This window comes from Grus americana, chromosome 9, assembly GCF_028858705.1.
Source record: "Grus americana isolate bGruAme1 chromosome 9, bGruAme1.mat, whole genome shotgun sequence".
NCBI classification, from domain to species: domain Eukaryota; kingdom Metazoa; phylum Chordata; class Aves; order Gruiformes; family Gruidae; genus Grus; species Grus americana.
This window is the reverse complement of record NC_072860.1, coordinates 11,284,275-11,311,358: the sequence shown is the minus strand read 5'-3', so window position 1 is coordinate 11,311,358 and position 27,084 is coordinate 11,284,275. Positions and strand designations below refer to the sequence as shown.

The window sequence follows — 27,084 nt, the reverse complement described above, 5'->3', positions numbered from 1 at the left end:
CCGGGCGCTGCCTCTCCTGTGCTTCCCTTTCCCCAGTCTCACGCCTTGCTTTGATGCCATCTTCTGCTCGGTGTCCGGTCACGCAGATTTGAGCTTACCCTGGTAAATGCAGATTACCCTTTTCTCCAAAAGGCTCCCCGTTGCCCGGTCTCTCCTCTATGCTGTCTGGCAGGAGCGTGGTAGGAGCAGGGGGACGTGAGGAGGGGCAATGGTGGCAGGCACTGGCTCAGTTTCTAGCGTGCAACCATGCAGGGTGGTGCTAGGCACATGGAGGGGTGGCAAAGGTAGCTATATTTTTTGTTTTTTTTTACTAGCTTGCTTGCTTCTGTGGCACCATGTTTCCCAGATGCTTTACCCCATGATCCTTGGGGGTGACATGCCCTCAGCGTGGGCCTGCCCGAGCTCCTCTACTTCCAAACTGTGTCACAGGGCACCCGCAGGCGAGTCCGTCGTCCCCTCATGCCCGTTGCCGTTTCTTCGCAGTTGAGAGATGTATATTCAGACGTAGTTATCTGCTTTTTCACCTAAGTAGCATCTGTTACCGGAAAGAGATTGAATGGATTTGGTTTGATAGGCTGGCAAAATATAGCTCTCAACATGCTAGATGAGATAGGCTCTTAATAACCAGATTTCTGGAGCTGGATCGGTGTCAAGAAGATTACTTGGGCCGGATCTCCTTAAGCATAGAGAGTCATGACATGATCTTGGATTTGTGCATGCCAGTCAGTTTTGTATTACAGAGCAGGCTGCTGATGGGATGATTTCTGACTTTGGTAAGTGCTTCCATCCCCTCTGTAGAGGGTTTTATTGTAGTGTTCAGTACAGTGTTTATATGAACTGCTAGTAAAGGATAAATAAATACAGCACAGTAAAGTTTAATATGGGGGAGGGGAAAGTATTTAAACTGTATTAGCAATATTTGTTTAACAAGAAATGGATCAGATGTGACATTTATCTGCACTGTTTAAAGCATTTGCTTTAAACAAAACAAAGCCTTGAAATGGATAAGTTTTCATATGAACAGTATCAGAATTATTTTCTTGCCAAAAAGCTAGAGGCTTGGGATGGGGTGGTCCTCAGGTCACAGCTGTGCTCATCCACTGATGGTCTAACCATATTGCTAAAGGACTACTGTGTTGTCATCTCCTCTGACCATGAGTAAGAGAATGGAGGCTTGTATCTACAGACTGGATACGTTGGTCAAATTCCACTGGGAATAGGCAAAAAGGGACATTGGACTTTCTAAAATTCTCTTGCTGCTCATTGCACTTGGCTGTGTCTTTTCCCTCCGAGGCTGCTGTGTCTTGCTGTGGGATGCTGTTGAAAAGTTTTAGTTTCATTCCAGAACTGAATGGATTTCAAAGGTAGAGGAAAGTACTTGCACTGAGGTAGTAAATTATAGAGGTTATTTTTGAATTTCCCAGGGACTGATCTTTTGCTGATGCTCTAACATGGATCTGACCTGGGAATTTCTCTGTATATGCTGTAGGAGGATGAGTTGCACAGAGGATTGCTTCCCATTCTGGCAAAGCACTCTTTCAGAGGCTTTGAACTTTTAAAAGAACTCTTTTTCACAAGTTAACGTTTTGGGGTTTGCACTCAATGTGTGTCTTTGGCAAAATTTGGCCAAATACAGGTCATCTGGAAACGTGATGCCAGTTTATGCAGTTGTGTGTTGGCTGTAGTGCTGACGTTAAGAGAGAACGGGGGCTGAGGGCGAAGGTGCTGAAGACTTTTTCTTACACTCACCATGTCACAACCTGATTAGCCTGTAAACTCTGTTTGGTTTGCTCATCCCTAATTGCTAGATTACAGATTACAATGAGTTAGTCTCCTCTTGACGTTTATTTTTATATTCACATCCAGTGTGTAACCCTTTCTTAGATTTATTGAATTGGAATCTTCACTTCAATTATGAGAATGAAAAGATCCACTAGCCCAGGCTTGACTGCTGAGTACTCAATATTGTGAACAGCAGTGACTCTTTAGTTAAGACCTGAAGATGAAGAGCTGCGCAGAAGTGTTAAGTGTTATTATTACAAATTGTCAGTGCATACTTTCTCCTCCAAGGCAAGTTTAATTGTATAGAGTCACAGCTGTTTTCTCCAAGACATTTGGCCTGAGCAGTGGAAGTGACTGTATTTTTGCTGAAAAACTAAACCGAAACCCAAATGACGTTAATTTTTAGTTTTAACAGCAACAGAAATTGTGCTTGGACTAAATACGTAGCACCTAAAATTTGCACATAATGTTGTGAAATAGTTACTCTAGAGCTAACGTGTGACTGTTGAGCTGATAACAAAATATATGTTGAAAACAATTTAGAAGTTCTTGATTCTTATGTTCAATTAACCTGGAGCTAAGAGAGTGAGTGATGACAGGGTTGAAATAGGGAGCACTTTGAAAGTCACCAAGGAGGCAAGTATATATGGTACCTCTATAGTGACAGTCTTGGCCTGTGACGGGTTTGGGCTACCCGTTATACACCCTTCAGTTTTCTTCTATAGGGGGAAAGGATGCCATTAAGACTGGTAAACTAAGCAGAAGGAAAGGATGGAACTTGAATTCTTGAATAAGCAAAACTATGGTTTTCTATTGAGATAATTTTCCAATGTTATTAGGGGCTTTACTTAAATTTTACTCTGATTTCATGTTCAGCAAGTAGGAAAATACAATGCCAATTGCAGCTCTGATCCTTTCTTTGTCAATTAAGCTATTTTGTTTGCTCAAGGAGTTTTAAAACTTGCTGCCGATATCTTACTGTTATGTTGCTCCTTGCATTTCTTTCAAATGTAAAGTCTGTATCGGCAGCACCATCTAAATGGATAAGGATGAATGATAGGCAGTTTTGAGCTGTTATAGTCATGCCAGTTATGAATCTCTTCTTTTGATAGTTTTCAGTATAAGAGCTACCAAATGAACTTAGTGGTTCTGGCTCGTGAAATGTGAATGCTATAATGTTCCCTGAACCTTTTTTCACTGAATTGCCAAAGTCATGCTTTTCAAGAACTTTGTGAACTTAAAGCACTTTAAAGACATATTCTGGGTTCACAGCAGTGGAGAGCTAATGCCTCTTCTCAAAAAATACATTGGCTACTGTTATAGGTGAGCATTTGCCAACAGTTTCCGCAGGAGGTGCCAGTTTGGAGTGGAAACTAAAAAATGGGTTCAGCGAAGCACTTTATCCTGTTCTTGGTTTAAAGCACATGAATAATCCCATTGACTACCCACGTGTGCTTTACTGGGACTGCTCACACAGTGAAAGTTAGGCATGCGTTTAAATAACTTGCTTATTTGGGGGCTCACTGCATGATGTCTCCTGGCAGAGACTTGATTTTCTTATGGCAGCCATCATATGACCTGTGTGCAGGGAGCGCAGCGCTAGCCATGAGTCCAAAGCAAAAGGCTATTTCTGTGTCCACCCCCATTCCGTCCTGCACTTCTCTGGCAACTAATTATCTGTCTGCTGCCAGTAGTGCTCTAGCGTTTTTGGCACCCAACCACTCCAACTTGCTGCTCGTACAAGTATTGAATTGCCTTTGTAAGGCAGAGAGTAGTCTTTTCCTTGTTTAAGGCTGTATATGTGGTTGTTAAAACATGAAAAAAAGTAGATAATTGTCATAGCTTTCCTCATTTTGGTCAAATTGTGCTCTGTCAGTAGTCCCACTGAAGTTGATAGAGATGCTAGCAGAGGAGAAACACCATTTTGGAGGTCCAAGCTCAGTACTCGGAGAGGCTAAATGGAGTTTTTTCATCCATTGAGTATCTAATGGAGGTGTTCTTTATTTGAGAACCTCTGTAAACAGATCATCTATGGAAACAGAGGGAGGGAGAAGTTAAATGCTAGAATAGGATCTTCTTCAGCCTGGTATTTTGCAACAATTATCTCTGGTTTGATCAAAAGTTGGCCCACCAGCAAAATAGTACAACTTCAGGCTAAAAATACATCTAGGTAAGTGTTCCACCTCTGCCTTCCTCTCCCATCCCCTCCACGCGCAAGGCAGCGGATGACCTTGGAGATGGCATTTCCCCGTGCTTGAAAAGGGGCCAGTCACAGGTGGGGAATCACCACGACCTGCTCACGGCAGCTCTCCAGCACCCTCTCTCTTCTGTGTATTTTCTCCTCCAGAAGTACCACCTCTGCAGTAAGTTAGCAGACCTAGAGCCTGTATATCAAAGCAAGCCAAGCTAATAGAGATAACCACAGCTGTAGTAGATAGCAGTTACTTAATGGGACCAGCAAGCCTAGCACTGCCGTTGGTGATCAGCCGTGCTCCTCCAAGCTCAGGATCTCAAACTTGGAGCTTGCTTTACACTCGTCATGGCTGGTTGTCTGTTGTTTAGCCTTTGCTAACAACTTCGCCGGAGAAGCCTAGGCAACTCCAGACAAAAGGCGGTTAATCGCAACTGAAAGGTAAAATGAAATAGGTTTTCTCAGTGAGGTTAGTAATCCTGGCTGGGAAAGAGCTCTGTTAGATTCAGAAACATGCACCAAAGAATATTCTTTAATGTAAAATCATCTTAAATGGAGTACTCTTTTGCTGGAGCTGTGTTCGGGACAGTGAATGGGATAATGCATAATAGGAGCCAGATGAAAAATAATATGAGTAGATTTCTTCACTGGGATGGAAACTTGAATGCTTGTACAAACAGCACAGAGGACCTGAAATATTGCTGTAACAGGCTGTAACTTCATGCGTGAGGTAGGAAAACAAGTACTATTTTCACAGACTGTTAGCATTTATGCCTTGAATATGCTTATGAGAGTATTTAAGGTACTGTAGGTCCAGTATCGTAACAATTAGTAGACCTAAACACTGATGAGCTAAAGATTAAGCTGTTTTAGAAGTGTATTAACGGGCTTTCAGTTAGTTAATGATAAAGTACTTATGAATTAACTAGGAAGCGTATTTCCAAGAAATTATCATGTATTTTCAATCGACTACTCAAATCCACAAAAGTTCTCATGAAACTAAATAGTTGATTCGTCCCCTGTGTATAAATAAAATGTTTAATAGGCGCTCTCCTCGCCTAAAGCACAGGACTGAAAAGCAAGGACCTGAGTTGATTTTCTAGCTCTGATAGAGACTTCTTGTATGGTTCTGGGAAATCACTTAGCATCTCTCTTTCTGCCAGCCAGACCCCACGATGTTTGTCTGCCTCGCAGGGGTGAAGGGGAGGCTGAGGAAAGGGGTGGCTGCAAAACAAGTTAATCTCCCATCAAAAGTCAGAACAAATGGTTTGGTTTTGATGAAAGTAATCTGGAGTCATCGCGCATAGGGCTACTAACTGCTGATTTCTAAGAGTGAAGTTATGAAGCTTTAATAAATGCATATTTCTTTAGATAGTGCTGTAGGATGTTACTAGCTGGGAATACTGCATTGATTTGCTTCATATCTGCATGTTTCCCCCCTTAGATACGTAATAGCAAGCGAAAATGTTTCTCAAATGAAGGTCAGTTCAAAGAAACATCTAAATGTTGATAAGTTTCTCTGACCCCCCTGATTCCACAAAATTGTTCTGGAAATCTTTCAAGGGTTGACTTTCTTCACTCTAAGCAATTGCTGAGAAACTCTTCATTCAACAACATTACTGTCCACTTGGATAGTTCTTCACCCAAGCCTGGGGGGTTATTTCTTGTCTGTTATAGCAAGTGACAAGTTTTGAATGACATCTGTTGGTTAGTACCAGTAGTGGCATTTACAGTGGAGACTAGAAGAACTATTGCTTACAAAGGAAGAGAATTTAAAATTCACATGCTAAAGGCAAACTGATGAGGCATTCAGCTCAGTGGGAATGGTAACATCTACTAAGGTCAATGGGATGAAATTTAAGTATAGAGGAAAGAAAACCAGAATGGATGAATCCATAGTTCTTTGAATGGTCTTTGATCCCCTGTTCTTCCCTCCATATGGTCATTAGTAGAGGATCTGGCTCTATGAACAGTTTTAGAATATGCCTGGCGGTGATCAGACGTTGAATTTAGACCCTTTTTGGGACATACATGGATTCTAATGAATCCTCTCATTTTCTGTATGTATACCTTTTTAAATTAAAAACAGTCTCCAAATTGCTAATAGTCATAATGGGTATTTACTTTCTTAAGGTATAAAACTTCTTAACTCGCCCCACGGAAATTTCCAAGGCACTGAACAGCAAGTGAAACGTGCAGATGCGTCCAACTACTAACTCTCATTTTTCTGCACCAGAACTGGAGATAATTGCTTTTCTTTCTTTCTTTAGCACTTTCAGACCATGTTAAAGACTAAGTTGAATGTCCTAACTCTTCGGAAGGAGCCTCTCCCAACAGTGATCTTCCACGAACCAGAAGCCATTGAGCTGTGCACCACAACTCCCCTCATGAAGACCCGGACTCACACTGGATGCAAGGTACTCAGGAGTATAAACTTAAGGAACGAGACCACTGTGGACATGTCCCGTGTATGTGTGAGGACTCTAAAGAGTCCGAAGTAACCACCATGGTCACTGTTGTTGTTCTGGAAATCCCATTAACTGCTGCTATTACTATAAAGTTTGTAAATCAAAAAAGTAATTGGGCATTTCAGATCAGAAATTTTGTGCTTCAGGTAAAGGTTTGGGTTGTGTGGCTGAAGGCAAAGCATGGAGGAACATCGCTTGTTGTAAACACTGCCATTGTTTCTGTAAGTGCTAGTGCTGAGATGGGAGATGAAGGGCCAAATGCTGTGTATTTGCATTTAGCAATCTGTATTAACAGAGGTATATACCTACTGAAATAGGATTGCAGCTTAAAACTTGAGGTTAGTTTGGTTTTTTGGAGGGGGCTTTTTGGGTTTTTTGTGGGGGTTTTTTGTGGTTTTTTTTTTTTTAAAGAGACAAAAAAAGAAAAAAAAAAGAGGCCAGGAGGCGACTTAGATCTTGATTTTGTTAAGCAACAGGATGAATTTGCCCAGATGAAAAAAAAGAGGCAGGGAGGAGACTTAGATCTTGATTTTGTTAAGCAACAGGATGAATTTGCCCAGATACATCAAAGCACAGCTTCTGAAAAAGCTCTTTAAAGTTTGATGGCTTAAGAGCTTCGAGTGTGTTCTTCTGTGGTAAGAAACCATATAAAAATAGCAAACAAATCTGCTCTGTTTGCTGCTTCTGTTGGAGCCATTTTCCTTGGTCGCAGAGCTCGTCTAGCCTTGCAGAGCCATGGGCGGCCTTGCAGACTGAGCTGGGTACCAGTTTGGCCTGTGCTGCCAGTCGGGGCTTGGCAGCCAAGTCCCCTTCACCCAAGCCCAGCTGTCAGTTGTGGGGAGTATCCACCTGCCTTCGAGGGTCTTGGTGAAAATGGAGAAAACTGGGCATCAGCCTCCGCTGCTCTGTAAAGTGCCAGCTCTGGAAGAGCCGTTGCCTGATGCTACATGTACTGGGTAAGGTCCAAAGTGCAATTAAATGTCCTAACTCCCTCCCCTGCCAGTGTGTATTCACACACATGTGCGCACACACTCTTCCTCGTTGGAGGATCTGATGCGAGTAAGATGGGGTTGGAAGACATTGCTTCCTGGTGTGTTCCTCTGCTTCTCTTGGCGCACTGTGTGGATGGCACGGGCTGTGGGTGTGCTGTGAAGGGCTTTGCTTGGGCACCTCCAGATCTGGCACTTCCTCAGCAAAGTTTCTTCTTGGGAAGTGTATTTTTTTTTTGACTTTTTGCCTCTCACGATAGCCAAGAAAGAAGACCACTGCTGGGTGTTGAAGCAGTGCTGCCCTGTGCTTACACAGAGGAACGCAGGGCAAGTGACCTTAATATGCTTTGTATGGTAGCTCGTAGCATCTGCTCTTCCGTGGTGATGTCTTTTGTCCTTTATGTTGACATCTAATGAATTTTTAGAGAATATTAGCTATCATAAAAATGGTTTACAAAGTATCTGGCTTTCACCCCTAGTGAGAGAGTTCAGACATAATAATGCTTTCTGAAATCAGTTTATCTCTGTGAATGTGTGTAGAATTTAAATGAACCTTTTTACTTAGCCTACAGTCCTTCAACTGGAAGAAGATGGATTGCAGAGAGATGTTGAACCCCTCAGTGAAGAGAATCTCATTCTATATTTAGAGATCTCTTTTATTTATTCATTTATTTTTCCTGCAATGTAACATAGTAGTGGTGACGAGGGAACATCTGCTGCCACAACGCTCCCCTTTTCCTGCTTGCCCTGTTTCTCCTTCTCCCCTTCCCCCTGCAGCTAGTTCACCTCCTGCCAGTGCTGGATCTCACGGTGGTGTTTTTGGGGTGGTGGCCAGCACCTCTTCACACCATTCAGCAATTCTGATTTACAGCACCCCCCCTTGGGAAGATGATTCCACATATATGTTGTTCCTATGGCTAAGAAATCCTCTCCAGTCATTAACTGAAGGGCTGATTTTACCCAGTCTCTCTAGTCACAATCTCTTTCTTTTTTTCCCCTCTCTCTTTTTCTGACTAAATGTATTCTTCTCTTATGGGGCTTGTATCCTCTAGCTGCTTATAGGCAATTAGCCTTCTTCTCCCCTTTCCCTTCTGATTATTAGTTTCTTGCTGAGTGATACAATAATAGTGTTGCCATAACAAAGCCAGTATTTTATAATACAAGTTTTTGCTCTGTGGGGTCTGATCTATCACTGTTATTCCAGGTGTAAGGGGGAAGATGATGTGGTGTCTCTGGTACCACCAAGCCTCTCCGGTTCTGAGACGTGGGCTTGTCAGACAAGAGCATGGGATCCAGTTTTTGCTTTCATTCATGAGTCACACTCTTTTGATCCTTAATTGTTTTATTCCTCTTGACTGAAATCCCTCCAATTTTTCTATGTAATCCCATTAATGAGATAGCATCATTCTTCTGACAGAGGCTCCAGACATCTAATTTTATTGCGCAGCTTTAACATAAGCCTCAGCTGGCACCATCGCGTTATGGGAACTTGACACATGCAATTGCTTTGCTGTTCAGAGGTCTGGGCATTGGTTTTCTTATGTGATTGCTCTTTTCCTTGTCCTTTCATCACAAGACAGGCTTCTCTCTTCTCTTTCATTTGACGTTAGCTGCTGAATCCTGAAGAAACAAAACTCTTTTGCTGAGATCCAATCTCATTCTGTAACTGAATGGGATGGTTTTAAGAATAGCAATGTCTGGCCTGAAGTAATCTAGGGGCAACCCCCACAAAAATGGGAAGTTAAATAATTGAAAAAATTCAGAGAGCTTCTCTTTCCTGTCCAATTCCAGATCTGATGCACCTTTATTACCATCTTGTTTCATAAAATATAATTTTGTTATTTACAACAGAAGGCTTAAGACTCGTTCCTCCCGTTACTGCATGTCTACACCTGCCTGTTTGGGCTGGCTGCCCACCCTTCTAGACTCATGGGCATGATTTCACCAAACAGGAGAAATAGATACTATTTGCATTGATTTGCAGCACAGAGCTTTAGGCACGCATGTTTTGGAGTTTGTGGTGCTTGTTGCTCAGTGACCCAGTGGTTGACGTGGAGGCTGTAGTTCCCGAGGGAACTTGCCCCACTTGCCCTCCTTTCCCACCAGACCTGTTTGCCAATGGGCAGTGACAGCCCTGCACCCTGTGCTTGGACTGTCACAGCCCCACTCGGCAGAACAGGATTTCCGGGTACAATAAAGCACTTGGACTCTAGGTTTTTCCTGGGGGTTTGTTTGCTTTCATTTGAGCCATGGTGTACGTTAGGTGAGAGGCAGGTCTCTGGCCCGAGAAGAACCCCAGCTTCTCATCCTCTTCCAGCTGAGACTGCTAAAGCAGGGCAGTGGGATGCAGTGCCAGAGGGTTGTCATCTCTCTGGCAGCCACGGTTGAGCACCCACGTGTGTCCTGCCTCTTCCCTGCGATGGATGTGGCATTTGTGAATGCTGGAGCACCAAGCGTTACAGTCGGTAGCTGTTACGAAGAATGAAAAAACCCAGCTGGCTTGTTGTATACGTGTAAATGGCGAGTCTCACCTTAAGCTGAACCACCCTGTGCTGGGGAAGGACAGAACAGAGTGAGGATAAGTCTTTTGTTCTTCCCAGCTGGACCACGCTTTCAATCACAGGTTACTAATTTGCTCTTAATTAAATAGAGCATGTTTCTGTATACAGGCATGAGTGTGATTTAGATGTGTGTATGTTATAATGTGTCCATCCTTGTTCACATCCTAAGGATTTTGATTAGACTGTGGCTGTCCTGCTTGTAGGTCTTTCATGTCAAATATTGTGCACTCTTGTGTTTCAGCTGGAAACCTCCTCTTCCCTTATCACACCACTAAGTACCACCAGATGGAAACTAAAAATCTGGAGTATCTCCAGAAAATAAGTTGCGCTCTACTCAGAAATGTGTGCTTTCTCTGTGCCTTTTAACAGATTTTGTTTAAGTTCTGTGTGGTTTATTCTTCCTTAACGTCCTAATCGGCTTACACTGATTCTAATGTTTCTTGATTTCTGTCCCTTTGAGCTACGGTGGCGGCATGAAGGGAACTGCCTAAATGACTCTGTCTCTTCTGCTGTAGCTTTTCCAGGCACTGTTGCAGTAATGCAAAAGGACAGAGGTTAAAAACGCTGCCTGTGATTTTTGAAGTGGTGTCATAGGTTTAATTTTTTTCTCCTATTGGAAGATTCTTCAAAGTGAAGTCAGTGTTGAACAATCAGTAGCTCGTTTTATCCACCTGGGTCAGGCAATCTTATTCCTCCAGTTCCCACCAGTGGACAAGCTTTTCTCGGCAGCTGGGGAGGCTGAGATGAGAGGAACATAAATGGTGCAAATAATTGCATTCTTAAGAGTATGCTTTTATTACATGGGACAATATATATTAATGATACAGCGTTTGCAGGCATGATACACATTGCTTGCCTGTCCTACTGGACTGAGTTGGTGAGGTTATTAATTCAGGCTTTGTGGAAGGTATGATGTTGAAATTTCTGCAATAGTCTATCTTAGTTGAAGATCGACAAAAGGCTTGGTTAGCAATTTGTATAAATGGCATTAAAGTGGCATTTTAAAATCAAGTTTTGCACATACTGATACTTAAAATATGGCAAAGAAGTAATCTAAATAAATGGAGCTTGGTCTTTCAGAATAGCTTAATTGCTTCACCCACAAGGCAAAGAGAAAATGGCTCCTGTACTAAGCTTGCTGCAGGGTGGTGATTACAGTGGGGTTTATTTGGTGCCCGTACAGCAGCAAGGGGCCGTGGCCATGGCTGGGCCTCCCTGGGGCAGTGTAGTGTCAGCAGTTGGGCACCGAGCTGGACTAGTGCAACTCCAAGACACACTCGATGATGTTACACTTGTGTCAACCTGTTAACTGGATTTGATGTGTTTTCTGGGAGAGCCGGGCAGTGCCTGAGCCGCCTCAACCTGTGCGATACCATGGGCTTGCCTCGGCGTTCCTGCAGCCTGCCCTCCCGCCGCAGCCCTGCGCCCTTTCACCAAGCCAGTGGGGCAGCCTGCTGCCCTTGCTGCCGCTCCTCTCCTGGCCTTGCTGGCTGCTTTCGTTTCATTTTCACTTCTGTCTTTATCCCGCTTTTCTTCTTTTCTCAAAAGTAACTGTCACCATTAGCGACAACGCATGCCATCAGCTGTGGGCCCTACGTGGAACTGTCTCAACACGCTTTGAGCAACAGGATTTACACCAGTGTAGTGGAGGCTGGAAGTTAGTCTGCAAGGGAAAAGTTCGTAATAAGTTTATAGGATGAATAGCAAGCGATCGGGATCTGATTATGATCCATAGAAATAAAATGTTTCTCACTGGGATACTTATTTAATAAATAAAACGTCTTAAAATTGCCCTGCTAAGCCTGATTCTAATTCCTTGTGTAAGAGAGTCATTTAGGAGTAACATCTGCTCAGATATTACTACCTATTTTTGGTTTTCTGCCTTGTTAATTTTGATTGCAAAGGCCTTGCAGTAGGACGCTCTCTTACCACATGCTTGCAAAATACCCCATTTCTGCTCTACCCTAGATGCCTCTACAGCAAATTTATTAACGCTGTGTTGCTGCTTTTATTGGTCGTTGCACTTTTAAAACTGAGACTGTTGTTCTTGGGGGTTTTGGGGGTTTTTTTCTGCTCTAGATCAGACTTTCCCAAGCTGTTTTGCCCAGCATTTCTGTCCTATGCAACCTCTGCCACTTGTGTCCCATCCTAATGAGCTCAGCCATGGTTGTGGCCAAATCCATTATTGCTGTAGCTTTCAGGAGACAGTGAGCTCCTCATCTCCTGGGCCTGGTGGCCCCTTGACATTCAGAAAATGTCCAAATGGATGAACCATCCTCCCAGCTTCATGCAGCCCACACAGCGTGGCTTGGTGGTGGCAACCCCAGCCTCATTCCTCTTCCCCTTCGTTGCTCCCCAAACCCCAAATTTTTGCCCTAGCCAGCTGAAGAGTAGGCAAATGGGTCCCCTCTGCCGCACTGTTACCGTGCGTGGGTTGGTTTTGTGTGTCTTGATCCTCAATCAGCCAAAATTAATGCAAAGAGAATGTTGTCTCTCATTTCAATACCCAGAGACCAAGGTGCTCTTTCCTGTTTGTACTGTCACGTTGGCTCAAAAGGGCTGAAAATGTGCCCTAAAACTTTGAGATGGGGAAATCCAGATGATATAAGTGGATGGTTAACAATCGAGTGTTTTGCTTAAATTTCCATAGATAATCTAAAACCTCTATGCCTCTTGAACATTTATTGCTGTTTTGGCTACTGAAACCGTAGCTGGTTGGAAGCTGCACATATTCATAAAACCACCTCACTTTATCCTGATACAGCTTAATAAAAATGTTCTTTTTGCAGCTATAGCACGGTCAGGAATGATTGTTTTCAGTGCAGATTTATCCAATTGTAAATAGAAGTCCACCTAGCTGCATGGTCTTCATTACCATTTTGTAAGCCTGTAATATTAAGATGGCCATTAATAAAGAAACAAATTAAACAAGTGAGACAAGCTAAACTTGTACCATCACTCCCCAGCCTGCTGTTTTCCACCATGTTTAATGTGAATGTGAAACACAGAGCTTATTTTCTTGCTTCATTAAAGGCCTTGTGTTGTTATCCTTAAGCATTACATATTTTGTACTGTGAATTGGGAGCTTGTTTTTCTGCTTCTTTCTCCCTTCATCAAATGAACCAAAAGGATGCATGTGAACTCTTGCGTGGGGCAAATCTTAATAGCTTCTTCAGTATATTTAGATATAGTGATGGTTGGTGAGAGATACAGAGGCTTTATTGATGTGTTTTCCAAAAGTGAAGTGCATCAAATAAACTAATGCCTCAACAAGTATGCTATGTGGAGAGGAAGTATTTTGTTTATTTCTTTTTCGTGTAGTGTTACAGAGATGAGAGGGAAAAGGAAAAAAGCTAACTTCACTACTAAGGGAAGAGTAAACTGCTTGCAGAAGCTTTACACATGACTGTATCCCAGAGAGCTTTAGAGAACTTGGCTGAGTCTTGTTCTAAAATTGAAAATGGAGGGTTGCATGTGCTTATTTCTTTTTCAAAACACGACCGTATGGTAAGGTCCTGCCCTGCACCTATGAAGTTAATGAGGTCTTTGCCGTGGGCTCCATTATGAGCGTGGCGGGACGTAGCCGTGCAGGACGGCAGCCACTGTCAGGCAGCACACGCTGCACGGTGTTTGGCACTGGCTGCTCTCAGCTTTCAGCTTCAGAGAGGATCTCTCTTGCATATGATTCTTTTTATTACATGCATGGAAAGCCCCTTTATGTCAGTGAGGATTTATGCTTTAAATGAGTGCAGAGAAGCTAATAGAAATATGAAGCTTAGATGCAAGTGGAGAATGTTGTTAAAGTGTCGCAATGCTTCATTTCCTGAAATCCAGGAGTCTTAGGTGGAGAATATAAATTGGCTAAAGCAATTGAATTAATCTTAAACTGAGCCTGCTTTAAATAGGACCTTCTGCAGTGTTCAGTTTTGCTGTGTTGGATGTATTTGGGCATAATTTTATTTGCTTACTGGTAAAGTGGCATTGTAAGACTAATGTATTCTGAGAGCAGAGGAAGTTATGCCTGTCAGATATGTTGGTGGTATTTTCTTTCCTTAGCATTTGCACCGGTGACATTTTTCAAGCTATGGTTCAAGTAAAGGGCATCTTGTTATTCAGGAAGTTCTTACGTCCCATCTAAAAACAGTCGTGTATTTCAGTCAGGTTCATGTTTCTGCTTTAACTACCTTTATAGGAGAAAGTATATGGCTGCTTTCTACGTACAGTGGCATAACTTTGCTCTGAATATATGTATATTAATTAAAGGAAAACAGTTTTGCCTATTTGTTTATTTTTGGATTTTCATTAAGAATGTGTGTCTGAAAGCATTTTAGAGAGTTCCATAAAAAGAATAAGACCTCCACCTTGGGAAGAGAGCTCTGGTGACAGGGAGGACAGGAGGCTTTCTGGGCGCTGCCCTGCATGTTGGTGGCCAGCAGGCCCTTCACCCTGTGGGGTTCCCCTTGCATCTGCTTCAAGAGGGAGGGAACTCAAGGCTGGGCATATCGTGAGGAAAATTAGTGAGAGAGCTGGGTTTCATAGAGAGATTTGCAATGAAAATAGTTGTGCGTGTGTGCATGCTCCCAGGACGACTAGAGGTTTGGGCTCCCTACTCCTCGGGCTGGGTAGGAGGCTTCCAGTTATTGTGAACCATGCAGACGATGCCCAGACCATTCCCCTGGGAAAAGAGGTGTGTCGTGCCTCCTCACCCCTGAGTCCTGACAATTAATGTGCAGGGGGTCTCCTCAGCTGTTTCTGGAGGCGAGGCTCAGGGTCCCTGGCTTTGTGTGTGGAGTAACGTGTTCCCAGCATTGCTTTGTCTTGCATGAAGAAATAAGAGCAGAAGTGTCACGCTAGGTAAGCCAGACTTTGCTCAGATGTATGTGTGTGTGTTCAAGCCCATTTTCCTTGGCAGTAGACTGCAGAAAATATCCCCTAAACAACAAAAAACCCTTGAAAAATGCAAGGAAATAAAAAGTCAGAGCATCCATTAGACCTTGTGCTTTAGTCCTCCCCTTAGTACCTGTATTTTATTTTTTGCACAACCATTGTGTACCTTAGATTTCTTCCTATTGCCGGAGTTCTGTCTCTGTAGTGGATGTGGTGAGTCCCAGTGAAGAAAATTGATGATGATGCATGATATGGAGCCTGGGAAAAAGAGTTTTTAACATAAACAGAAGTCCCTTTGGCGGGAATCAAGCAATTCCTTTGGCTCCAGGCTTTGATGCTATTAGTTGCCTTTAATTCAACAAAAGCTTGAATTGGAAGTCATCAGCCCTTAATTTTGTTAGCAAATGGTATTTATCAGTAGAAGTAATCTAAATCAAACCTCTTAATGTAAAACAAGGCACTAAACAGTTTATATTTCAATTAGTCATGGAAGAGATAGTGATTGACATTCAAAGAGCACTGTGTAAAATGCAAATACATAGGAATTAAAAATGCTCCCTGTGACTTGATTGAGAATGAGCATTGGCCATTCCTGAATTTCACCCTTGCTTGGAAAAGCAACTGAGAAACTTGTGAGGTACCCAAGGAGGCCAGGCACTGTGCGCTAGTGAACGCTCAGTAGCTCTTTACTATGTATCATTTGTATTTCCGTAGTATTTCTCACCCAGAAAGATCCCCAAACACTTTCTAAACCAGCTCTGTTGTCCCCTGCTGTTCAGCTGCCATTCTCGGCCAGCAGCCCTGTTTGCAGAGGTCAGATCCTCTCACCAAAGCTTGGGGGAAGGCTGTGTGGGCGCACTGCGCTGTGGATAAAATATGCTAGGGGAAAACTAAAAAAGATGCTGAGAATTGAAATGCGTACTTCTATTAAGCAGTAATGCATTAAAAAAAGGTACTAAAAAGCAATATATATTAATGAAATTCCTTTGATGCATAAAACTCCATGGAATACTTCTGTATCTTGAAACCCAAATGTGGGTTTGTCAGTTCTAGAAATCCCACTTTTCGGGGTGCTTGGAGCTGTTGCCTAATTATGGCTGTCTTTTGTAGGAGATGGCATACCAAAATAGTTTTCTTTCAAAGGATACTTAAATATTTAAAAACAATTTAATCTCTCTACAGCAGGAAATATTTAAATTTTGAAGTTCTAAATTTCCAGAATTCCTTAGGAGATAACCTTCAGTTACACAAATATATAATGCCATATAGTGCATGCCAATAATTTCTATCTTTTGCAGTCTGGCACAAAGCCAGGATACCAGTATTGAAGCACAGTGGCAATTGTAAGGTCCTAGATGGCTACAGATGTGTTAGGATATTTATTTTTTACATTGTAGAAAATACTGTGCTCATCACAATTGCTCAGGCAAAGCCTTCTGGTCATACGAGCTAATTGCTTCCATAATAATTAAGGTTCAAATATCTAAGACCTAATAGCTTTTGACGTATAAAAATTAAAATGAGATTGAAATTTATTATAGTGGTTATGCCGAGCAGATGCTGCAGTCACTGTTGATTGTTTTGTTCTAGTGTGTCCTTGAGAAACATTTCCATCTCAGTGCGGCTGTTTGAGGGTAGGGATGGAGCTGTGATTTGTGTTGCTGGAGAGCTCAGAGAAGCTGGTGCTTCTCCGCGGCCCTTAGGGCATACGGGCCCCGCTGTGAGCTGGCTCTTGGGAGGAGGAGGCACCTGTCCTTCATATCACATGAAGTTATTCTGTAATGAAATCAAAGAACTTGTGATTCTGCGGCCGTTGCTCCCTTGTGTTATTGCAGCGGGCACCTCCCTAGTCAACAGCATGAAGCGTGCTGGGAGAGGTGTTGGCAGATCTTTTCAGGCGTGCTTTTCGCAACAGACATGCGCGCTTAATCTGTGAAGGTATTCTGTGTGGCTTTTCCCCTGCAGTCATGGATATTGTTTCTTTGATTTCCATTAGAATACTGCAAAATTTGCATTTGGCACTGGGTACCCACTGCTCATACTCGTGAGAGCCAACATGAGCCTTCTCAGGAATTCGTAATCTCTGCTTACAGCTGTACTATGCCCCAAACCATCAGTTCTTTTTTTGGGGCTGATCCCGTGTGCTGAAAGCTTCCCACTGAAGCAAATGACATTGGCAAAAAAGGAGGCTGAAATGGATTACAGATCCATTCTTCTGTAGATGAGGTACCGTTGGCCTCATTCATAGCGGCACAGGCTGACGGAATGCAGATTAATGTTGCAATCAAAAAAATATGTCATCAGAGAAAAGAATGTCCTGTGTGTGCTACCTCTGTTTCTGTTGGTCCCAGGAGTAATCCTGTTCTCATACTATTGCAATATAGTCTGCAATGCAGCGTGATGTATAAATACATTGGCTTGGAAGAGGAAAGAAATGTTTCCATTAGTGGGGTTGGATGTCAGTGTCTGAAACTAATAACTTTTTTTTTGTTTCATTAAAAGATTTTTTTTCCCCATAGTTAATTAAATGTTCATACCAATAACCATCTTTAGGCAATACTTCTGGGCAATTTTAAGGCTTGATGTATGTTATCTTTTGCTGATCAACTACCTTTATTGTAATCTATTATGAATATTTGACTTCAGGCTTGTGGTAATTCACTAAGCTTTCCTCTCTGAGATTCTAGGTTGTATAGGAATAACAAGTGCAACAGAGGTATGATTCTTCTTTTTTTTTCCTTTTTTTTCTCGTTTAAAATTGATCTGTCTCTTTTCTTAAACTTTGCAGTCTAGTTTGGAAAATCAGTAAGTACTCCTAGGTTAAGAACTTCCCTTGTACTACTAACTCAGGAATCTGTGGTATTCACCTTTAATCATTTCACAGCAAGATCCTATTAAATGATATGTATTGTCACTGAAATAAGATACTGAATTTCACAGCAATGTAAATTAGGAATTAAGTTTATCAAGTTTTATCAGTGAATGATAAACCGATGTTGAATTGGTAGTGTCCTGTTAACTCTGATAGAACAGAATACTATTTTATACCCACTGAGAGCATGTTCTATCCCTTTTTGGGAGCTGATGTTCATTTGCCTGTTAGATATCTCGATTGCTTTCTGGCTGCTAGAGCATAACTCACTGGGGAAAAAATTAATGAGTTAATCAGCTGGAAGATGCTCTTAATTCATTATGCTCTTCAGGTTTTTGGTTTGGGTTTTTTTTTGTTTTTTTTTTACCAGTAAGGTTATGATGACATGATCTTCTGATTAAAGTGCTCTGGAGATTTAAATGGCATGGCAGTGACCTGCACTTGATAATAACAGACTTGGGATGTGGATAACCTTACATTTAATAGGTGCCCATACACAAACATTTCAAGTAGGAGGAAACTACTGTAACTTAATGAGCAAATTTTGGAAGAAGAGCAAGTTGAAAGTGTCTTTTATAACTGTATTTTATAAAATTCACTGAAGATTCATTGAACTGTTTGCTGAGAAAGATTTGTCAATGAGTGGCTATTTGGTGGGATTTTTTCTCATCCTCAAGGACTTGTTTTATTTCAGTGTGTTGTAGGTTTTCCCCGTCTCCCAGTTTATTTTTCAGTAGCAGAGAGAAAACAGGAGGGGAAAAAGCAAGCTTCAAGTCAGAAACAGATTTAAATTATTTCCAAGATCAGAGAAGGATCTGTGTAAAGATTGGTATAGTTGAGTACTAAATTGGGAGAAGTGATAAAAAGGACAAAATAAAATAAGGTAAGATAATATGTGCATTGTGATTATTTTGAGAATGTCATTGAAGTTGATTCTGAGTATCCTCTGGGACAGGATGGGCAGAAAACAAACTGCTAGTTCTTTATGGAAGGTGGTTTTTGACTGAATTATCTATAGGCTGGGAGTAATTCCCTGATGCTGATATGTCTGACTCATTCTTACAAATAGCACAATAATACACTTCAGCTTTGTCAGCTATTTGTAACCACAGTGGCCAGAATCCCTATGGGAATTATTGTTAATGGGATGCAGTTTTTGGGTTGGCTTTGCTATGGTATAAATTGGCGTACTTCCTTTGACTCGACTGCTGTGCTAAGTTATATCATCTAAGAATTTGGCCTTTGAGTTTGACATGTGGCTTGGGATTCCTAATGATTGAAAGCAGTCTGTTAATGAAATCAAAGTAATTGAGTACAGCATATGTGAGCCAGTGCTCTTTGTCATTTGTTATTAGGCTGAAGTGTTAAAAATGTTAAGTAATTCTTTAAATCACTATCAAGCTGTTCCATAGAAATAATTTCAAGAAAGGTGTGTTGTCACCCCAGAGCTTTGCCTTGAATTGCATTTGAAGGTCTTCATACAAGGCCAAACAAATTGTGTGTGTCTGCATTCCCAGGTGGGAAATATCATATACATCTAATTGTATATGTAATTTACATATTGTATATGTAATTTAAGTTTGGAATATTTTACAGCACTTCCTTAGAAATACTGAGGATAAACTGAATGTCTTCAATTACCAGCGACTTACTGATGAACTGCTCTAAGGCTTTTGTTCTGCAAGGCTTTCCTTATCTATGTATATAGTTTTTTTTTGTTTAATGTTATCGCCCTGGCAATGCCCCACGGCATCTTCAAAACAGGCAGCTGCCTGTGCCTGAGGGCTGTGGTGTGAGCACCTGCAGCTTTTCTGCAACCTCTGTCATGTTGAGAACTTAAGTCAACAGCAGTAAAGCCTTCCTACCCCTCCAAGAAGAAACAGAGAGCCCTCTGGGGTGTCTTTGGGTGGAGGGAAGGGCAGAGCGGCCCTCCCTTTCTGTAGATCCCCTTTGTTGGCCCTTTCAAGGAGGCTTGCGCGTCACTGTAGGCCTGAAAGTAGACATTGGTAACTCGTGGCCTTTTGAAATACTTCCAAGTCTTTCTCCTCAGGGCTGCTCTCAATCCATTCTCCGCCTAGCCTGTGTTTCTGCTTGGGATTGTCCTGACCCACATGCAGGACCTTGCACTTGGCCTTGTTGAACTTCATGCGGTTTGCACAGGCCCATCTCTCAAGCCTGTCCAGGTCCCAAGGATGGCATCCCTTCTCTCCAGCATGTCGACCGCACCACGCAGCTTGGTGGTGTTGGCAAACTTGCTGAGGGTGCAGGCGCATCTTTCAATTAAATATTAAAATAGTCCTTTGCAGCACATTTCATAAGATTATTCCATCTAGCTCCTTAGTAAAGTGGTGAATTTTATTTTGGAGTGAGACATAGATATTATGATTGAGATCCTTCTGTAATTTTTCCCCCTTCTCTGAATTAGGTTGTGTGTTTGCTCTCCGTTAGCACTTACCTTCATGTGAGTAGGAGTGCAAGAGGTTATAGAAGTGCATGATGTTTCTCACATTGTAGCAGCTTTCTGCATACCAACCCCTTTGCCCTTTTGACTACATGGAAAACTATAAATGTGTCATGCAGGAAGATTTAAATGAGTGCTGTTAAGGTCCCAGATGCTCATTCCAGAGCAGCAATTTCTTAAGAGCTGTCTGAGCTTTACCTTACGTGCAGCCATCACAGTCATGCCGACTGAAATCCTGCTAATTATTTTGGAGGCATTTTTGTATGACGTGTCTTAAGAAAAGAGTCTGAGCATCTGTGAAACAGATGAAGTGAAAATTCCTCTGGCGTCTATCAGCAAACATAAGCAGGTGGAGCACATCCAAGTTTCTGCAGCTGAGGGAGGGGCTCCAGAAAAGATGGTCGTTTGCAGCACAGAGGGAAAATCAAAAGGAAAATAATTACTTATATATCTTAATTTGATGGTGCTGTGTCATATAAGGCCAGGCCAGGAACAGCAGCTTTCTGCTTCATTTCAAGGGCCATTGGAACTTGATTATCAGGTTTGTATAGGAAATGAACAGGATACTGCAGACCTTCTAAGATGCAAATTGCTGAATTTAGAGCTGTACAGTGCAAATAGGGCTTATTTCTCAGTTTGAAGAGTGTTACAATGTTTACACTTCTTGCCTGTGCAGGGTTAATCAAGGTAATTACTGAAATACATTGCTGCATCAATCTCCTAATTGTAGTATTCCTGAAAATCAAATGGTTTGTATGTTTTAAGGCAAACCCAGGAATTTAGAAATAAAAAATATGCTGCTGGTGCCCACTAAAGGAAATGTGTATGGTAAGAAGCTGGTTTTGCTACCTGGGATGAAAGGCTAGCTGGCATCAATTAACACTTTATGCATATGCACTTTTATAGAAATAGTTTTTACTGAGCGGGTCTCAAAGCCTTTTAGTGTCACGTAGTTAATCCTCATAACAATCCTGTGCAGAGCTGCATCATTATACACATGGGTGGACTGGAAATTGGGGAGGTTTAAGTGACTAATCTGTGGCTGCACAGTGAATCAGTTCCATCCTGTCTTTGCAAGGCAACACTACCTTCACTCAGAGAAAGGAAACCAAAATGCAACGTAAAAGTTATGGCAATGGTTGTGGTATGTTTTAGAACATCCTTTATGAAGCGATGCCTTTAAACAGTGTATGGGATAAAAATACGATTTGTTTATTACATAATGGACAACTACAAAGGATTAAGTAATTTATACATTAATTGACTTCTCTACTTCAAGTGAATTGTTGATGTACTTGGATAATTGCATAGACAAAGAATGACATTTCCCAGTACATGAAAGGAAAGCATTGCTGCCTTCTCAAGAAAAAAAGAGAGACTGGAAAATTTTTTTAAATAAATGCTTTCTTCTTCTAAGAGCATGACTACGCAAAAATGCAGGCATGCCAAATTCAACCCTGTGTGTGACATGAGGAAATGTCCTTCACTACTTTCTCTGAAGTTTGCACCCCCTTAAAATGGTCTGCAGTCTGTTTTCCATAGTGGTCTTTGAAGGCCAAGAAAGTACAATTAAAACACACAAATATGCGGCTAACTCAGTAGTTCCTCAGTGGCATGATCTGACCCTTGGATGAGAGCTGGGTACCTTGCTTTACGAGTCTGTGGTGCTTGGGTTGTCTGTCCCCATCACGCGTGGGGTGGGGAGGAAGTGTGAGAGACTGCAGGCTGTAGTTGAGAGGGAAGTGTCAGCAATGTCATCCTTAGAGTACAAGGCCTTTCCCTGTAAGATTCCAGGGTGATAAGGAGGAATTTGACTCTTTGTCCTTCTTCGTTCCTCCCCCTGGAAGGTTGTTATAAAGGGAGCAGGGAATTCATAGAAAAAACTGCCTAGTTCCCTGGTATCTCATGTTCCTGTTGAAATTAGACAGTATATAGACAAATTATCCTGTAGTCATGCCTGACTGTAGCTTCAAGATATGAACAGTGCTGCTTTATTTCCAGCTGACAGGAGGTACGACTGATGGTATAAATGAGGATCATCATCATGAGTGAGCTGGAGGTGCCCTGTGGTTTAACCCTCGGGTTTGATTAAGCTGGTGTGTTGGTTCACATCTCAGGGCTATCTTTCCAATTAATTCTCCCAAAGCTGGTACGCTGAATAACATGAAATGTATTAGGGTACATGTGTCAGGTGGTGGTGAAAGTGCTGCCTGATTATCCAGATATGACAAGATGTTTTTAATGGAGCGTTGTATATTCATAAGCAGATTCCCTATTCATTTTATAGCTGTGTAACTCCACAGCAACTGCACTAAACTTAGGGAATTGCTCTGATATCCCACCACTGCAATATAAAACACTGTTTTAAGTTCCTCCAAGATGAGAGGAGTGTTACATAAAAAACCCTCATACATATTGTGTAATATAGGAGAAATATTGTTCATATTCTACCATGTGAAATCTGTTTCATATTTCTTTTGCTGAGTGTCCAGATCATATAAATGATAGTGGCCATTGCTGTACAGCACAAAGCAAGCCATGGTCTTTTCATGTCTGGAACAGTTTGACATAACATGTATCTAAGATATTTAAGATGCTTATTCAGCATCTTAAAAAAAAGCTATGGCTCAGGCTGCTATTCCCAAGTATAAAATTCAGGGATCTTTAATAGAAAATGAAAACCCCAAAAAAGCCATGCATTCCTCCCAAATAACATATCTGTTACCATTAACTTAATCCAGGGTTTCATTCTCCCCCTTCTAAACCTAAAAGAAGGGTAGGATAGTATTGGCCACTGTTGCCCTGATCCCCTTATAAAGTGTGAATAACGCCCACATCCCTGACTTGTCCCTGCGTCCAGTTGCACACCCAGTGCATGGATTCAGGCAGGAGATGTGTACGAGAGCGGTTTCAGGTTTCACATCTCTAAATAAGCGTGTCCTTACAAATCTTCTGTTCTGACCACTTCTTGGTAAGGGCAGGTAGCTTCAGTTTAGGTTTTCAGATTTTGCATTGAGAATAGAGACCCTGGCTATGTAGTACTGTCCATCTCTGAATATTTTGTAGAGGCCGTACAGAAAAACTAGAAGTATGGTTATGCTGGATATATAGCAGTGCATTCTCGTATTGGTACTAGTAAATCCTTGTGGAAAGAAATGAAGTTATTTAGTTTTACCAAAGTTTTGGTGAATCAAAATTGATTTACCTGGTTCACCTCAACATGGAGGCATGACAGAAGTGGACATTCACCCCCCCCACACCCCACACCCCCCCCTTTTTTTTTTTTCAGACAGACACTGATATATTTACATTTGCCTACATTTAAGCACAAAATTTAATCAGGTTTCATGTATTTCCTGGGGGTAGGATATACACATGAAAGGTTGTGTGCACACAAGAACAATTCCAGTTTACTACGTGATATTTTTAGCATCCTTCAAGGCAACTAAAATGGGCACCTGCCTCAAAGCAGATCAAGGCAGTTTTGCAGGACTGTGGGCAGTATGGATTTGTATTAGACAAGCAGCATTGGCTGGAGATGTTACTTCCACATTTATGAACAGTTCTTTAACGCATTATCCACAAGATTTGTTAAAACAAACAATTTTCCAATTTATTTTGTTTTTCAAAAACAAAGAAAATAAATTACAAACATTATAAGGATAATCTTCCTTTTTTTTCTTTTGAAGCCTGCAGAAATAATAGTATCTTGGGGCCCTTTTGTTCCTCTTTGCTGAATGCCATGAAAAAAATCGATTATTGCCTTTTTTCTCTGTTATTTTCTTTAGATTGAATAGAGATTGATTGCTCTTCTGGGATGGGAAAAAACAGGCTGTGTTGTTCTGTGATACTCTGCGCTAGCAGCAGTGGAGAGCACGAAGCAAGCAGTTTAGTGGTGATCTTGATTATCAATGAATGTAGATTCAATTATGTTAATTTGCTTGTATTATTTCATGTTCATACAGTCAGTTCTCATGCTTTCTCATTGTCTGGAACCTGCTTTTTTAATCATAGTTTTAGATATAATTTTTAGTCCTGCTTGAAGTTAATGATGAATCTTCCTTTGATATTGGTAGTAGTTAGATTTGGCTGAAGAGTACTACTGCATTTTATAACTCCTGTTTGGTTTTTTTTTGTTTTATCTATTAAATAGCATACCTTTGACAAGCAGATGCTGACCTTGGCATTTTGTAGATACACAGATACTAGAAGGAACAAAGGTAAATTACCCATTAAAGCTATTAACAGAAGAAGCTGCAAAGCAGAGAAAAGCAATTTGAAAATTCAGAGTGATCAGATACTTCTTGTGGTACTTGTTTATTTTTTGATATTTGCATACACAAAGAGGCCCAAGGGGCACAGCAGCGGTTGTTTACTGGCAGAGATCCTCCCTTGCAACCACAGCTGGGGTAACTGCATATGCAGGCTGAGCCCATTGATATTCTGTGTATTGCATGTCCTGAGTAGTCTGTAGAACAGGAGTTAGGAAAATGACTTCTTAGGAGTTTGTTCCCAATGGCTTTTCTCACTATAAGGAAATGTTTTTGTTCTTTTGTTATGTATTTTCATACTTATTTGTTTCTTGGCATTCAGTTCCCCATAAAATCAACATCTATGTTTAAAAATATTTTTTAAAGGCAGGCTGTCATAAAACACATATGGATGTGATAGTATTAATTTAAAATTATGTGTTCCAAAAAACCCTACAGAGGTGAACTCATTTGATAAACAGTCTATCTTCATACAACACAACATATGTTTACCTAAAGAACATCACCAACCATTTCTAGGGATATTACCAACGAGAGGGGCAGCAAAAGCGAAGGATCATTCACATGTTTGGAGGAATGGTTTTAGTTTCATGTAATCCTGTAGTATGTGTTTGGGATAGATGGAGAAGTACAAGCATGTTGACTAGTCCAGGCTTGCTTCCCCACTGTCTGTGTGTGCCGAGATATTTGTGTCTCATCTGCGCCTTGCTTACATGGGGTAAAACAAATGGTCCTGGATTGTCATTCTTGTTCTGTATTTTGCCTCCAGCAGCGGATGCCCTGAAGAAGGAGAAACTGAAAAGTAAACAGGACAACAGTGCCTGCACCTGGCCGATTGTTCAGTGTCTAAAAGGGTGTGGGATGAAGTAGCTGGTCTTATGGATCCTCTTCTCCTTCAAGCATGAGATTTGATTACCTTAGGTCTTTCTGTTCCTGTTCACATAACTGTAAATATAGCACCTGCTGTGTTACCTAACTCTGTAAAATTACCCAATTTTATAACCCCTTAACCAAGGAAGTACACTTGGTTAAAAGAGGGAGCCTCTTTGTCTCGGCCAGTAACATCAGGGCAGACAAAGTAAAAGGGATTTTTCCAGCTGTGACCTCTGCAAAAGCTCATAGACTACATCTGGAGTAGGTGGGGGTGTCCTGCTCTGCCCGTACTGTTCCCAGTATAATATATGATGCATACATGGCAATACAAATATATTCAGACTTAAACAGGCCAAAATGACTGCACCTGCTGGTGGTTGTATAAATGGTTCAGTCGTGCAATCTGGAGGGTGAGTCTGAACGAGAGAGGCATTCGGATCAGGGCTGAGATATCTGAAATACCTCTGAATCCTCCATGTTAAGCAGAACACTTAGAAGCATGCTGTTGACCATAGGAAATGACAGGTTCTTACTGAGTGCTTAAATCATGGGTTACAAAACAAACATCAAATCCTGTGCATTTAAAACCTGATTCTCTGTATTTCTCCTTGGATGTAATATCTACAGAAAATGTCATTTGAAGTGCAAGGACAATTAAAAACTTTTGCTCGCAGAAGAGAATATTGTAAATGATTGGTATTGCCTATGACTGGGCCATAGGCATAGCAATCCTTATTTCCAGTGCCAATCCTGAAATGCAGCAGCACAGTTCAATTTATTCTGCAGTAAATTTATGCAAATGAATTGTCTTTCATACTGATGAAAGCTGTTTTCACTCTGGGCAGGATGAAATGACTCTGATGTCTCATCCTGTTTTTTCCTCCCCTTTTCCCTCCACCCTGATCTCTGGGCGCGCATTCTCATTGTTTTTTTCTTTTTTCCCCTCCGGTTCCTCTCTGTATTCCAGACGAGGAACCTGTTTTTAATTTTCATGTGTCATGTCTGTCTCATAAAACACACACACTGGATCATATGACTGTTGTGCAATATTAGAGTGCTGTTGAAATGAGTATCACATAGAAGGACTTGTAAAGTCATCTTGAAATAAAACGTACTAAATTCAAATTTGAAAGGGGCAATAGTTCCATGCAGATGACAGAAGATACCCTGAACACGAATAACAAGTATGTTTAAAACCAGTCCTCGTGCCTGTGGCCCCAGTCACTGTCACCACACCTGCCCCACACGGCCGTGCCATGCAGGGGCAGGTGGGGGCCTGCCTCACCCCTCGAGCGGGCATGGTGGGACTGTGCCCGTGCGCTGCCGCAGGGCCTCTCTGCTGCATGGAAGAAATCAGCCATCCGGCGTTGACCCAAAGCGTCATCTCTGGATCACAGTCAGGGCCCAGTTATGAGACAGCTACAAATAACTTAGTTATGTTGTTCTGCCCTGTCCTAAGGCTCTGTGTGACTAACGATTTAATAAGGTTTTACTTTGCACACACAGGCGTAACTCTTTGTCCAGTGTAGGAGTTCAGTAACGCAGTTGAAAGAAGTCTGTGGGCATTAGGCAAGGGAAGAAGATCCTTCATGGATGTGCACTGTAGACTTTGGTGACTGGTTTCTCTGTAAGGCTTCTGAACTGGGGACATCACTCTGTTATGTGTTCCCTTTTGCAATCAATGCTGCATGTTTGAGTGTGTTGCAGCGGGAATAATTACAGCAGTTTT

The 27,084-nt window shown here is 41.7% G+C and overlaps 1 protein-coding gene across 2 annotated transcripts in view; it reads left to right on the top strand.

Moving 5' to 3' along the window:
• The window catches only part of PID1 (phosphotyrosine interaction domain containing 1), a 91,801-nt gene that overhangs the window by 32,419 nt on the left and 32,298 nt on the right, over window positions 1-27,084 (top strand). For both annotated transcript variants that reach the window (XM_054835462.1, XM_054835463.1), the window contains exon 2: window positions 6,244-6,390. In XM_054835462.1, the coding sequence (XP_054691437.1) occupies window positions 6,244-6,390 (147 nt within the window). The remainder of the gene's footprint in view (window positions 1-6,243; window positions 6,391-27,084) is intronic.